General features: G+C 37.1%; 2 protein-coding genes across 8 annotated transcripts in view; both read right to left on the bottom strand.

The window, feature by feature from the left end:
- LOC126498315 (glycine N-acyltransferase-like protein Keg1) overlaps positions 1-15,477 on the bottom strand; it is a 111,800-nt gene that overhangs the window by 37,549 nt on the left and 58,774 nt on the right. Inside the window, exon 1 of one of the 2 annotated variants that reach the window (XM_050136847.1) lies at positions 13,589-13,643. The exons of the other annotated variant lie outside the window; for it this stretch is intronic. The gene's annotated coding sequence lies outside the window, so the exon portion shown is untranslated. Of the gene's footprint in view, positions 1-13,588; positions 13,644-15,477 lie in introns of those variants that run through there. 2 annotated transcript variants of the gene reach the window in all.
- The window catches only part of LOC126498314 (glycine N-acyltransferase-like protein Keg1), a 73,978-nt gene continuing 58,837 nt past the window's right edge, over positions 337-15,477 (bottom strand). Inside the window, exons 1-6 of one of the 6 annotated variants that reach the window (XM_050136838.1) lie at positions 13,589-13,687; positions 10,063-10,152; positions 8,482-8,589; positions 6,570-6,696; positions 4,388-4,559; positions 337-1,634 (exon numbers count right to left, since the gene is read on the bottom strand). In XM_050136838.1, coding sequence (XP_049992795.1) covers positions 1,232-1,634; positions 4,388-4,559; positions 6,570-6,696; positions 8,482-8,589; positions 10,063-10,140 — 888 coding nt within the window. In that variant the 5' untranslated portion in view covers positions 10,141-10,152; positions 13,589-13,687 and the 3' untranslated portion in view covers positions 337-1,231. Of the gene's footprint in view, positions 1,635-4,387; positions 4,560-6,569; positions 6,697-8,481; positions 8,675-10,062; positions 10,153-13,588; positions 13,688-15,477 lie in introns of those variants that run through there. The other 5 variants (XM_050136839.1, XM_050136842.1, XM_050136841.1 and 2 more) reach the window with 5 other exon arrangements.

The following is a 15,477-nucleotide window of genomic DNA, read 5'->3' as shown; positions in this document are numbered from 1 at the left end:
CTCTCTCTCTCTCTCTCTCTCTCTCTCTCTCTCTCTCTCCCCCCTTAACTTCCTTTAGCCCCCGAGTTTTGTTTTTCTTCTCCTTCTTCACCCTCCCCTTTTCTCTCTCTCCTACGCAAAGACATCCATTTTTCTGTTTTGAGTGCTATTGTTTTCTCCTCTCCCCACAGTGCTCTGCCTTCTAACATTTATGCTTCTATAAATAAAGAATAGTTTTATTAAATATGAACATTATAGTGAAGTAACAAAGCTCAACCTTTAGAACAATGCTAACTTCTCTTTCCTGGTGTGAGAACTAATGGTGAAAAGTCAATGTAAATGAAAGAAAATTAGTCCTTTCTTAAAATTACATTTATTTATTTGTGAGTATCCATGTCATGGCACACTCGTGGAGGCCAGAGGACAACTTGATACAATTGGTTTTCGTCTTCCACAATGTGGGTCCTAGATATTGACCTCAGGTAAAAAGGCTTGGCTGCAGGCATCTGTACCTGTTGATCCCTAGTTTATTTCTTAATAATTCTACAATTTCACCACACACATTGTGCATCTGTTCATGCATGTGTAGTAGTTTTTACATAAAAACAATATAACAGCTACTCCTCAAGTCAATAAAAGAAAAACAACAGATATCCAGAGGCGGTATGAATGTGTGTGGTGCAGCAGGTCACAAAACAAATCTCCTTGTAATGGGCATGGATCAGAAGCTGTAAAAGCAAAGTAGAAAAAAAACATGATTCAGTTAAATGTGTTAGAGCAGTGTTCTCAAACTTCATCTTGCAAAACCATTGGGGGGGGTCAAACGCCCCTTTCACAAAAGTTGCCTAAGACCATCAGAAAACTCATGTATATTTTATAATTCATAACAGTAGCAAAATTACAGTTATAAAGTAGGAATAAAAATAATTTTATGGTTAGGGTTCACCACAACATGAGGAAATGTATTAAAGGGTATCAGAATTAGGAAGTTTGAGAACCACTGTGTTAGAGGCATCTTGAGAATGGGAGACCTGTGACAGACTTGGAGCAGGAGACAGTGACCTTCTGCATGACAAGGAAATGGAATTAAGTGCATGAGCAATGTGAGCGCAGAGAAAAGGTGTGGGCAGTTCATGATATACCCCTGCTTTCTAGAAACACACGTCTACCTAATGACAATTTATTACTTCTCTCTATACACCCAGCTGTTTCTCCATCTACAAGGACTGTACCCTCAACACTCTTTGCATCTTCATAGAGGCTCATAATTCCACTGGTTCCAAGTACAGGGCATGGGGACATGAGCCAGTCTGGCAACCACTCTCTGCATGGTGAAGTTAGCTTTATCTGCATGTGCATATACAGGGAAGCCAAGATCATTTAGAGTCTGAATCTGGTCGAAGGCAACATGGTAAACGAGACCCTGATTCCGGTACTGAGGCAAGGTGCCTGCCATTCTCATTTCTCCAGTGTGGTCCATCAGGCCCCAGGACACGGGAATCCCCTCAGGCCCCATAATACAGGAGCTGGGGAAGTTGTGGATACAGCGCTCAATGAATTTCTGACTTTTCTCATTGCCACCATAATGCCAGATGCTATTCACCAATGCAGCATGTGTAACATCCAGGGAGGTGAGTTTGAACAACTCTTGATTACTGTTGGGAACAAGAGGAAAGAGCAGCCCTTAGTCACATAGGTTATGAATAATTTTATTCATTTTCCCCTAAATTGCCCCAAGAGTCAGACAGCAGACTCACTAAGACTGTGTGCTCTGTAGCCAGACTGTCTGAGCTTTTATCAGCATTGTGTGCATTAACTGTTGATTAATTGTTCTTCACTTTTTGTGTTTCCCCATCTAGTGAGTAGGGCTAATAAGCGACTTTCACTATAGATTAGCACGTTAGTGTGTGTGATAGAGGCTCAGATTTAGCGCCTAAGAGCTAGTAAAAATGCTTTAGGCAACATTTGCAGTTTTTATTTGCCCATGACTCATAGTTCAAATATGATCTTTCAGTTAGGGAGCTTCAATATGATCAGTCTTGTTTTATGTATAAGGAAAAATTTTACAAACAAGCAAACTTCCCAAAACATATGTAGCAAACAGAAAAGTCAAAGTTCAGGATCATAGAATTTGGTATCTTGCAGTCCTAAGGCATTGTGTTGAACAAAAGATAAAGTCAAGGGCAAAGATTCACAGCAATGTAAAATGAAGATAGCATACATTACTGAGTCTGATGCCCGAAGACACCTGCAATGGTGTGGGGAGTTTCAGGAGTCAGTTTGGAATGAGCTCTGGAGCTAGAGCTAGACATTCTTCTTCAACTCCGGTCCACTCTTTCATGAGCTAAGCAAACTATTCCACCACTCGATTCGGCTTTCTGTCAAGAGATTGGGCTAACTTTTCGCTCACAGTAGAACAAAAGTTCCCAGTAGCTTCTAAATGGGAGTGTACTCCAGGTTGTCATGTAGTATTACAGGAGAAGAGGGTACTTCCCGGAGGGAAATTTCACAAAGCACTTTAGAACTGAGCATCCTCAAGTCACATGCTCACTGCTGGCTTCTACTTCTCCTCAGCATTAGGTTAAACTTAAATGGGACAATGTGAAATGTGTTCAAAATATTTTTATTAGGATTCAGTTGTTGCATAAAGAGAATTCACTGAACATGTATTAATTTAAAACCCACTGTGTGGCAGCTCCTGATGATTCTAAGTCTTGCAGGGTTTTCAATATTGGTAGAGGATGAATCAAATATCAAATCTGTAGAATAAATTAACTAGTTTCAATTACTCATGAGTGCTAGGAGTAAAATAAATGTGAATCCTGTGCATTGGTGACTTTTATTGAAGTGATTTACCCAGACTGTGATGAGGAACTTGTGAGCTGATCTGATCTGGATAACAAAGTAAGTCATTAGTGTTCAGACCCATCTGCATAGGAGAGAAGTTTTAGACAGAGGGGAGCTGATCTTGGAGACCTGAGCTCATGAAGGTCAAGTAGAATTGCATTAAAGCTATGGCATAGCATCAGTACCTTCTGCATTTAGCTCTAACACTAGAAACAATGTTAAATCATTCACATAATGCTTCATGTCACCTAACCAATATTACAGTGTGAACTGACTTTCTGAGAGAGAGAAGGAAAGAGCAAGAGAGTGAGCTAGTGAGTGAGCAAAAGAGAGAGATAGAGAATTTGAATGAGGTTCCCTTTCCTCTAAATCTAACCAAAATAATTAACATGAAGTAAACTGATGTGAACCAATCTGTCAAATTCTAATGTGTGCCTTCATTTTCTATTTTATGTGGGAAATAACACTGAAATGACAAAAGTTTGCTTGTGTTATTTTAGCTTAGCTCAGTCTATAAAATCAACCTCTTTCTCTCAACCTCTTTCTCTTTAGACTACCTACATCAGAACACTAATTTGAAAGAATGGCTCAACCTCTGATTTTAGTCTTATGTCTAAAAGACAGGTTATGTTTAAAAAAATCTTGTAGTATTTTTAAAAGTGTCTGGAAGTTTTGTAGGGAAGAAACAAAATAAGGCCCGAGAAATAGATGAAAATCTCACCTTAGTGGGCTGAGAAGTTCAGAAAGGTTTGAAAGCTTGTTAGGGAACTTTGAAATCTTGTTAGCAGTAGAGAGACATGATCCTTATTTAAAGTAAATTAATTAGAAATCTACTTTGCAAAATATTGGTTGGATAGGTTCCAGGGCAAAAGCTAGCAGAGGTAGTGAAGACACTGCTAGTTAAATGGTAACCTAGGAAAGTAAAATTTTTAATTGCATGCATATATGTGTGTGTGTGTGTGTGTGTGTATATGGATGTTACATGTTCATGTGTGAAAATCAGAATACTAATTTTGGGAGTAGGTTATCTTTCTCTTCATATAGGCCCCATGGATTGAATTCAAGTTATTAGACTTGTTAGCAAGCACCTTTAGATATTGAGACATCTTGCTAGTCCTTTATGCAGATAATCATGCTTAGAAAAAAAATCTGTGAACATCAAGTCTAAGACTTCAATATAAGCTCATCTCAGTTATTCTGTGGGTCCCAAATCTACTGATAAGAGTCCTCACAACAAATAAAAGAACTAAAGACACAGAGGACAAAGAAGCTCAGGTGAAAGTGAGTTTAGTGAGTGGAGCATTGCAGCCCAAGCCAAGGTACTCCTGGAATGACAATGTGTGTGGGAAAAGAACATAAGGAATTCTATCCTGTGGATTCCAATGCAGCACAGCCTTGCTCAGATCTTGATTTCTACCTTCTAGACTCCAAAACAATGATATGTTTTGATTTTAGCCCTATCCTTTAAGGTGGCCTCCTAACGATCACTTCAGAAATCTAACACAGGAGGCATGTCATTAGTAAGACAGTGACTGGTACAGAACAGCTTTGAAACACTTACATGGGCCTGGTATTGTCACTGCTGCGTACTAAGTTATTCACGTTCACCAAGGAAGGAGCCAGTTTCTTTGCTGTTTCAAGTATCATATAGAGAAAGCCCTGTGTATGCTTGACCTTGCCCAAGTTAATGGCTCCAAGATTTTCTATCACTTTGTCCAGGCTTGACTGTGAACCTTGATGGGGAAACAAGGCAGCAAATGATATACCATTATTCATCTTAACATTTGGGAAAGGCTATTCAGTGTATTCAAAGCGAATATGAGCTTAGAATCATCAAGTCTTGTGTTAAATCATGACCAGCTTCATATCATAAAGGTTATATAATTCCCCTTTTAAAATTTAAGTTTTGTATGGTATCACAAACCCTAACTACTTAAGAGTACAGTTATATCCAGGAGTTTGAAATTAGAGACAAACATGGTGCCAGGGAAGCTCCCAGAAAAACACAAGGATGACCCCAGCTAAGACCCCTAGCAAGAGAGGAATTGATGCCTGAACTAGCCTTCCCCTGTAATCAGACTGGTGACTTCCCTAGTAGTCATTATAGAGACTTCATCCAGTAACTGATGGAAACAGATGCAGAGGTCCACAACCACGCACTGTGCCGAGCTCCAATAGTTCAGCTAAAGAAGAAGGAGGGATTATATGAGCAAGGAGCTTCACGATCATGATGGGAAACCCACAGAGACAACTGACCTGAGCTTGTGGGTGCTCAGGACTCCGAAAAGGCAGTTAGACAGCCTGCATTGAACTGACCTTGGTGTTCTTCATCTGGGTGAGAGCTGTATAGCTTGGTCTGTTTGTGTGTCCCTAGCACTGGGACTAGGTCCTGTCCATGATGCATGAGCTGGCTCTTTGGAACCTATTCTCTATGGTGGGATGCCTTGCCCAGCCTTAATGCAGTGGGGAGGAGCTTGGTCTTGCCTCAACTAGATATGACCTGCTTTTTGACTCCCATGGGAGGAATTACCCCTTCTTGAATGAAGACTGAGAAGAAGAGGATTGTGGTTGGGGTAGTAGGAATATAGGGGAGGGAATGAGAAGAGAGGAAGGAGGAAGGGGAAACTGTGGTTGGTATGTAAAATTTAAAAAGGCTACAGATATAGCTACCAAATAAGGTGAGTTAGAAGTATGGTAATGAAATTGAAGGGACATTTCTATGTACTCAATTCATTAAATTGTCAGTATAAGGTTCTCAGTATCTATCTATTGCACTAATATGACTCCTTTAACCCTTAATTACCTTGGTTCAGTCATAAAACTTTATTGGGTTCATGGAAAGAATGTGATTTAGTAAACATGATTCAAAGAGTGCACTGAGGTTGACTTTCCCTTTCTGTTCCTGATCCTGTGACATTTGCATGTCACTCAGTCCACTTCCATCCCTGAAGTTAAGAGTTGGCACAGTGTTATTATGAAATACCAGACTTGGGGTCATGGTGAGCTATTTCTATGAGCTCATCATTACCCTCCAGACAACTGAGCTCATATGTGTGAATCCAGGTGAGACTAGCTGAGCTGCCTAATGGAGGTCGGTCAAATTTCCTACCCATGCAATTGTAAGCTAAAATAATTGTTGTTTTGAACTGACACTGAAAATTTGAAATTCTATGTAAGTAGATAGGATATTCCTGAGAAGTTTCTATTAAATGTATCATTTAGTCCTTAAAAAGTCTATGTTTGGAATAGTATTATAATCATTTTTTTCTCACAAAAACTTTGGTCTCCAAAACAGATATTACTCAGTCCTTCCCACATAGATAACAACTGGTTCAATCTGGATTCAATCTTAGACCAAACCTCTTTAGAAGGCATAGTCTTATTTACCAAAATATTCCTTTGATAATGTGACAATATAATAAAACAGAGATGGCATGGGAGGTTACATTGCCCCCATGTTTATGTTCTTTAGTAAAATATGGGCATGCTAAAGAAGAAATCTTAAGTCCTAAGGCAGTAAGAAACTACATTAAAATTTCCTTTGTACACTTTAAACCCCGCAGCTCTTGAGAGTTCCCCTTGCATATGGTAGATGCTGAGCCTGTAAACAGATAACAGCATGCTAACTGTCTATAACTTGCAAAAATGTGTGTGGAATGTAAGGTGTTGTTCAAGAGGAACAGTGACTTCCACCCTGTGTACACAGGAGATAACAACAGTCACATATACCCTGGCTCTCTTACTTTGAATCTGTAGATGTTGTTTCCAGTTAATGACTTCTGATGAGCTCAGGAACTTCTGACAATTCTCGGGATCCTTAGAGTAGATTAGGTAAGTGTTAGTGTAGTGGTCCAGGTCATCGTCCATGTCCTGTTTTCAAAAAGAATAAACCAAAATGTTTATGGATGGGTTGGTGTTCGGTTATATTGGAATTTAGTATTCAGTTACATTGTGAGATATTAAAATCCTAAAACTAAGGGCTCCTATGGATTCATGTTGTAATTATTTACAGTGCAAAAACAAAGAAGAAATGGCTTGACACAATTCAAAGTAAAATAACCCTGAAAAACATTATCCAAACTCAAGGGAAAGTAGAGTGGTATAAAATTCATTTAGAAGGATCAAAATAACAAATTAAAAGAAAAACATTTTGCTAAAAGAATACTCCTTGCTCTGGGCTATGAATACTCTGGTATTAAAGTCAATACTGAAAACAGAATCAGAATATGCACCTATAAATAGGGAGCCAATGCTAAAGCTAGTATGCTATGTTGTCCTTCAAAAAAAGCTTATTATTTTTAAATTAATGACAACCTCATAAAGCAAGGAAATGAGCATATATATGCATATATGTGTACATATTTAGACATACACGGAACAAGTTTACAAATCCAAAATGGGACTACTTGAATAGCAAAGAACATATCACAGAAGTATTATTTCTACTAATGTAAAATCTGAATGCTTTTACTCCTCTAATTTTCGTGAAAAAATATTAACTAAAATGTTGTAGACTGTATAATGATACTGCAGATAAAACTACTGATTTTCTTGTTCTGCCTTATTAAATATTTAAGCCATCTTCAACACTCACGTTTGCAAATGTTTTTCCACTTGGTATTAACAATAAACTCTAATTCTCTCCCTGTAACATCAACCACCCTAACCACTCTTCTTTTCTACCTTCTTTTATTGACTTTGCTGTAGATAACTGGTATAGAAAGCAGAACAGCATCTCAAAGGGAAGCTGATATTACAATTAAAATTTATCATGGATTAAGAATGAGCTGGATTGTTTTAAGTCCACTTAATTCTTTTATTTTTATTTCTATGTGACTTTTACTTCATTTTTTATTTTTCCATTGAAATCTGTTTTACCCTAAGATAATAGTTGACAATGGAACTCAAAACTAACTTGTTACAATATATAAACCTAGCCTAGGTTATGCCCTTTTCTCTAAAGACTTCCTTCTTTTATTGTACAGATATAAATATTTTGCTTGCGAGTATGTATGTGAGTTGCCTGTTGAGATCAGAAGAAGGTGTCAGATTCCATATAACTGGAATTCTTCACAGTTGGAAGCCACCATATGGGTACCTGGATCCAAACCCTAGTCGTCTGCAAGAACAACAAATGCTTTTAACCACTGAGTGATCTCTCCAGCCCTCGGGAAATATTGTTTTGATGTTTATAATAAAAGATCAAGCCATTTTTTGTGTATCAACATGATTTTATGTTGATAATACTTCCCATTAGTTGCCTCTAAATCCTACAAACAAGACATAAGAAATAATGAAGTGATAAAGTGTGCTCACAGTTCAAATCAGCCACTACTGATGGAGGAACTATGCTGCCAAGTAAAACAAAAGCGTGGATAAAAATGAAAGTGTACCATCTGAACCTTTAGTTACCATTCTCCATGGCTTATTACTACACCTTTGTGTATTTCCCTTCTTGAAAGTTTTATAACATTCTGTAATTTTTGTGGACTCTTGTGAATTATCCTTCAGGCAGGGGTTTGATTTACATTAGTACAATTCACTTCTATTTTTCGTGATGGGATTAGGCAGTGGCATCAACCATTCATCCAGACACATGCTATGAATGCAACACATCTGGAGACACAGGCATATTTATTCTCTATTGCAACTTACCTCCTCCCGGGGTCGAATAACAACAGTATTAAAATCAGGCCACTTGTCCACCAGAGCCTTGAGCTTGAATGGGTTTCCCTGATTCATGTGGAAGACAGTCCCATAAACCTAAATATTTCAAGCCAGCTGAAATGTCATCATATTGCAAAGAAGAAGGAAGCTGCAGCATGTTTGACTAGAACAATGATCATTCCTATGAAAATATGAAACTTTTGGAAAGATGTAGTAGATGAATTTTTCAAATGTTTCCTAGTGTCCAGTTGCTTATTCTAACAACAGTATCTTTTAAACATTGAGATAAATTATAAAAAAGATGCAATTTATTAATAAACTAATTAACTCTCTTGATGTAGAATCTAATAAAAGTTTTTCATGGATATCAGATTTATTTCTTTTCATGTGCAGACAAATTTTATGAAGATGAGCCATTTCAGAAATGGTTTCCATTCATTGGAAGTGTTTTTCTTACTATGACTTGAAGCATTTTTGTGATTGCTGCTTTAATATTCATACTATGTCATTTTTAGATCTGCATCATCTGGCTGTTGATATGTGTGGATCACTGTTTTTCTTCTGAGTTAAGATTTAGTTAGGGTTAGTAATACATGTCTGTTATCTCAGATAATAGGGAGGCTAACCACTCTGATTGAAAATTCATGGACTACCTGGTGTAATGAACAACCTAAATGCCCCTCGACTGAAGAGTGGATATGGAAAATGTGGTACATTTACACAATGGAGTACTACACAGCAGAAAAACATGACATATTGAATTTTACAGGAAATTGAATGGAGCTAGAAAACATTTTTTTGAGAGAGGTAACCCAGACATAAATAGACAATTATCATATTACTCACTCATAGGTGACTTTTAACATAAAGCAAAGAAAACCAGTCTACAAACCACAATCCCAGAGAACGTAGACAACAATGAGGACACTAAGAGAGACTAACATAGATCTAATCTACATGGGAAGTAGAAAAAGACAAGATCTCATGAGTAAATTGGGAGTATGGGTACCATAAAGGGGAGAGGGGAGAGTCGGTGAGGGGAGCAGAGAAAAATGTAGAGTTCAATAGGAATCAATAAAAAAAAATCCTGCTAATAGCCACAAAAAAATCTTCCCCTGCTAGAGCCAAAATTTAAATAAGATCAGAATCCTTTTATTCAGTATCATTCAATATGATTTTAACTAAATAGTATTTGTCATTTAAGAATCAAGAAAACTATTTTTTCTCTACTGGCAATTAAACCCACAACCTTGCACAGGTTAGGCAAACACTATTATTGATGTATATCTTTAACATTCTTTCAAGTTTTTATGTTGTGACTGGGTCTCACACAAATTGTGATTATACTTTGGGAGTAAACAGTGACATTTGGTTTAGGCTACGGGGAGCTGCACTTTGATTTTTTAATGTTATGCGGTTGACATTATTGAGACTTTTTTCTGCTCTGGTAGTATAAACATAGGAGAGAGGAATGTCATGGTGCCAGTGCTCAGTGAGTCTTGACTCTTTTCCCTCCTCTGCCTTACCACAGTGTGATCCTCAGTTTCTGTGAAAACATTCTACTCTTACCTTTAAGGTCTCAGGCAGGTGCTTCCTCAGGGAGTTCTCCAGAACCTGGAGCATCTGAGAACTCTGTAAATAGAACATCTCTTCTGATACCTTAGATGAAAAGATTAGCGACAATAGCAAGTCAGGAATGGGAAGATCTTTACACAAAGTGTCCAGACTACCTCTAAAATAAGGAGCCACAGACATATAAATATCAGGCATTTATTTATCACAGGGCTGGGAAAACCGTGATCAAGACATTGGCATGTTTCTTGTCCTGTAGAACTCTGTTTTCTGTTAGATACACCTTCTAGCTGTGCCTTCTTGGGACAGAAGGAGTAGGTTTCCTCTCAGGAGCTTAACCTATGAAGGCATTCATAACATCTGAAAAGGTGGCACAGAACCTCCCCAAAGGGCTTCAGCTCCTGCTATAACCCATCATATTGGCAAGACCTTCCAACATAGGACCTTTGAAGAGATGCAAAGATTTAGATCATAGCAATGCTAAATTAGTAGGATCTGGATCTACAACAGCCTTTTCTCATAACTTCTTTTTTTATGGTCATACCCAGTTTCTTCACTGCTGAAGGTATGTATTAGCTGTTAGAGTTCCCTCGTAGAAATTTTGAGGTCTCTTATATCTGTAAATCGTAATACTTGGATGTTTTCCTGGATAACTTGTATTTCCTTTGATCTCCTTCAGTTGTCTATTGCACTAGCTAGATCTTCTAGTACTCTATTGAATTTTTATGGGGAGTGTGGACAACCTTGTTCAATTTTACTGGACTTGTTTTGAGTTGCTCTCCATTTAATTTCAGTTTGTTTATATAAGTTTGCTGTAAATTGCCTTTATTATATTTAGGTATAATTCTTATATCCCTACTCTCGCCAAGATTTTTATCATGAAGATGCTTTGGATTTTCTTCAAAAGCTCTTTTTTTGGTAAGGGACATCAGATTAGATAATCATGTGTTTTTTTGATGTCAGTTTGTTTATATATGGGATTACATTGATTGATTTTCATATGTAAAGCTGTCCATTCATCTCTGGGGTGAAACCTACTTGGGCTTGGTGGATAGTCTTTTGGATGTGTTCTTAGATTTGATTTGCATTCTAAAAAATAGTTTTACATCTATGTTCCTAAAGGAAATTAGTTGGAAATTCTTGTTCTCTGTTGAATCTTTGTTTGGTTTATGATGGTAATTGTGCCCTCATAAAATGCATTTGGCAATATTTCATTCATTTCTATTGTGAAATAATTTGATGACTATTGGCATTAGCTCATCGTTGAAAGTCTGATAGATTATTGTGCTAAAAACATCTGACCCTGTGCTATTTTTTTTGTATTGGGAGACTTTAAATAACTATTGTGATACTATAATTAAGAGGTTATAGGGCTATTTAAATCGATGCCCATTTTTCTTCTTTTTATTAGTAATTATGTTCATGAAATATATTTTAATTTTTTCCTCCTCCCCAACTCCAACTCCTTCCAGATCCTCCCCACCTCCTTACCCACTCAATTTCATGTTCTCTATCTCTGTCTCTTTCTTCTTCTCTCAAATATAAACCAAGAAACAAAAATGAAAAAATACAGCATGAAACAAAAATAAAAATAATAAAAAATTGGCAAAAGAACAATAAAAAATACCAAAAAAGCAAAAGAAAACAAAAGTTTCACAAAAATGGCAGAAAGTTTGTTTTGTGTAGTTAGTATACCCAATGACACCTCATTCATGGTAATGTTAATACATGCCTTTTATTTGTATTTCTTGGTAACATTAGAGTAGAGATATTTAAATTGGACTCTATAGTATTTTGGCCAAGATAATTCATTCTTTGTTTTTGAAGACAATCATGTACCCTGCTGATCATACAACAGAATCCACAGATCTTTAGTAGATGCCAGTGGCAATACTTTATCTCTTGGTAAAAGCAGCAAAAAGATTTCTTACATTCATTCTAATGTCCTGGGGTGTAACAAAATAGTAGGGGTCTAATATTCCTAGAGGCAACTGATTTATCTCTGGAAACATTTTTCTGAGAGTGTCACAAACACAAAAGGCAAAGTAAATTTGGTATAAAATCATAGGCATTGTTATAATGTCAGCAAACTGGATAGCACGAGAGTGTTTGAGAAATGCGGAAACACACACACAAATAACAAATAATAATGTGCAATGACAACACAAGTGTGATGTCCAGTTAAAGGAGCAGATTGAAGTCTGAAGAGGCTTTAGGAATAAGAAATCTTAGCATTGTTAGTGGATAAAATCCACTGTGGTCTTCAGGGTTTTTAGACAGAGTTTTTACATTACTAAAAATATGTCTACATAGAACTACTCAAAGATAATGAATACAAAGAATAAATTTTATAAAACCTTTAAGGAATGGAACAAAAAGGCAGTGATTATATCCAGTCTATGATGAGATTGTATAATTATAAGCTCATGATCTGTCACTACTCTAAGTAACTATTAATATAAAAATTATTGTACATATGTAGAAGTGGTGAAGTATTAAATTATAAGAATGAAACATAAAATAAAGTAGGGTACAGAATTTGATTAATTATGTATGAATTTATGTACATTTCACAAGCATTAATCATCAAATATGGAAGAATACAAAAAATTAAGATGAAAATCAAAATTTTAGAAATAGCTCTTCATATAACAATATAGATCAAATATTTTAGGTTAGCTTTCTATTTTTGATAATATCCATTAGCAGTGAAAGCACTTTATGTTCTTCATATCTCTCATCATTTTCCTTCTTAGATTTGTCTGAGACATTTTATTCTCCTACTAATTATCCAATAAAAAAATTAAAGACATTTTAAATTGTCCATCATCCCTGTGCTATTGAAATTGAATAACAGTTGCTGGAGCATAATACTTCTTTGCAAATATTGCTAACCAAATGTACTGCCTAGCTTTCACAATATCTCCGTAGTTCTTATCCATTTGGAATGGAAACCTGCCATAGATCTCTCAAGAATTTTGACATCAACAAACACATCAAACTGGATAAAGAAAGTCCAAAAGCCCTCAAAACTACACAAAGAATTACAGTCTAGGGAGGAAATCTGGGAAATGAAGAGGTTGCCTTCCCCAAGGAAGAGCACACCATTTCGTTATTCAGTGTCAAATCAGTCCTAAAATATATGTACAGCTACAGTTTTACAGAACAGGTTAGTTATATTTAGAAATATATATGTATATAAATATTTACCTACAATAAAAATTAGTTGAAAAATAGGTCATGAATTTGAAAGAGAGCAGGGATGGGTGTATAGGAAGTTTGGAGGGAGGAAAAGGGAGAAATCGTGTAATCAAATTATATTCTGAAAATAAAAATTAAAGATTTTCCCTATGGTACATATTAGTAGGTATATGCACTTCGCAAGTTGAATAAACACCCCCTTTTCACTGTATAGACGCCCATAAAAAGATCAATATTTCCTTTCTAAACCAACGTTTGATTTTTCCCACCTTGTATGAGAGAAAGGACAAGGACTCACCATTCTTCTATCATAAATTCTTACCTATAAATACGCATCCACACAGAGCCTGTTTAGAGCAAATAACAAGCAGCAAATCTTTTCTGAAATGCTAGCATTCACAGTGCTTTTGGTAAATGTTTTACAGAAATCTTTAGACTGGGGATGTACTCTGGACTTTGGTTTTCATTAAAAAAATTGGAAACCAAAATTCTGGCTGTCTTGAGAGTCAGAAGATTCCAGTATCCCCACAGATGTGTGCCAAGAGATGACTATGCAAATCTGAGATCCTGACTGTGTATGCCCTCTCAGCTTCTCATACATCATTTATTTTTTTTTTTGGCCCACAGGAAAACAAGTGACCAGGACTAGAAAGAATCTGTGATTGTCTAGAAAATACTTTCCTCATTGCCTATGAGGAATTTCCCTCTGTATGCTGTAAACATGTTTATTAAGCTCTGTTTACAATTCTTCCCCTTCCCAGTTTCCTACAGCAGCAACAAGAGGAAAGCCAGAAGTGTTGGGTAAATTTAGTTCTGAAAAAATTAGAGTTTCTTATCCATACACTGTCAGGGACCAGCACAGACATAAAACATTTCTTGTACCAGAGTGGAGGTGTGGGAATAAATGATGTACAGTTCACACGACAACATCAGGAGGGAGTCTCAGGCTTCATTTAAATCCTGAAGGTTAGCCACATTTATTATCCAAACAGCTTTTATATCAATCATAAACTGAGGGGGAAACTCATTAGCATTCTGTTTCCCAGGTAGCAGGGGAAATGATCTTGGTCACGCCCATAGCTGTGTTTGCTGTCAAGTCCATGCCCATGCTCACTGTGCCACATAGACTGAAATCACCTCTTCCCCAGGTGACCTCCTAAATTACAATAGAAGGAGCAGAACGACATTAGCATATGCTGACCACTTGATTAGGGTGGTATCAGGTTGTCTCACTATCAAAAGGCTGGGTGACCACCTTCAGTGTGGGAGTTCAAATTATGCCTTGCAGGTCACACAGAACTCTTACTGCCTTACAATGTAGGAATATGGGCCTGTATAATCCTGCCCCCTACAATTTATTTCCTTGTATTAATTTTAATAAAACCCATGCGTCTACAACATGACAGATGATCACATCTGCCTTAGGCAAAAACTCCTTCATTTACCCACACTTATCCAACATCAGAAAAGAGCTTTCTAATCATGCGAGTTTCTGTCTTAGGCATCTGGGGAGAAGAAGCTTCAAACCCATCCCTGACTGCTGACCTCTGTGAAACAAAAGAGATTAAGGGAGAGAAATACCTTTGGGTTCTCTGCCTCAGAGAGGACCAGACCCTAAATTAATCCATTACATCACCGATTCCAGACTATGACAACATCAGGGTGCTATAATAGTCACTGTGGAGCCCAAGGTGCAAAGTCTACACCAGATGGTTCAGATCCCCAGGTAGGCTTGCTCTTCAAGTGCACTGCCAAATAAGTGCTTTATGTAAAGATTGAATAAGTGTCTACCTCTTCAAATCTACAAAAAGCAAAAGATTGTCAAGGACAATTAAGGGACCATCAAAATGCATCAACAGGTACCCAAAATAAAGTGTTAGTGACTCATAACTAGAGTGAGATGCATAAGATACCTGACCAGACTTTTCTCTCCCTGTCCCCCCTTATCCCCACCCCACCCCACCCCCGAGATCCCAATTTTGTCCCCGGCAATTTTATCTACTTCCCTTAGCCAAGAGGATAACTATATGTTTTTTCTTGGGTTCACCTTCTTCTTTAGCTTCTTTAGGTTCACCAGGTATACACTCCGTGACCTTTATTTATGGCTAGAAACCAATTATGAGTGAATACATCCCATGTTCATCTTTTTGGGTCTGGGTTACCTCGCTCAGGATAGTGTTTTCTATTTCCATCCATTTGCATGCAAAATTC

Source organism: Alexandromys fortis, unplaced genomic scaffold (assembly GCF_014885135.2).
Source record: "Alexandromys fortis isolate MF-2015 unplaced genomic scaffold, M_Fortis_MF-2015_v1.1 scaffold_3, whole genome shotgun sequence".
Classification (NCBI taxonomy): Eukaryota; Metazoa; Chordata; class Mammalia; order Rodentia; family Cricetidae; genus Alexandromys; species Alexandromys fortis.
Note: the sequence above shows the minus strand (reverse complement) of the source record. Positions and strands in the feature narration are given on the sequence as shown.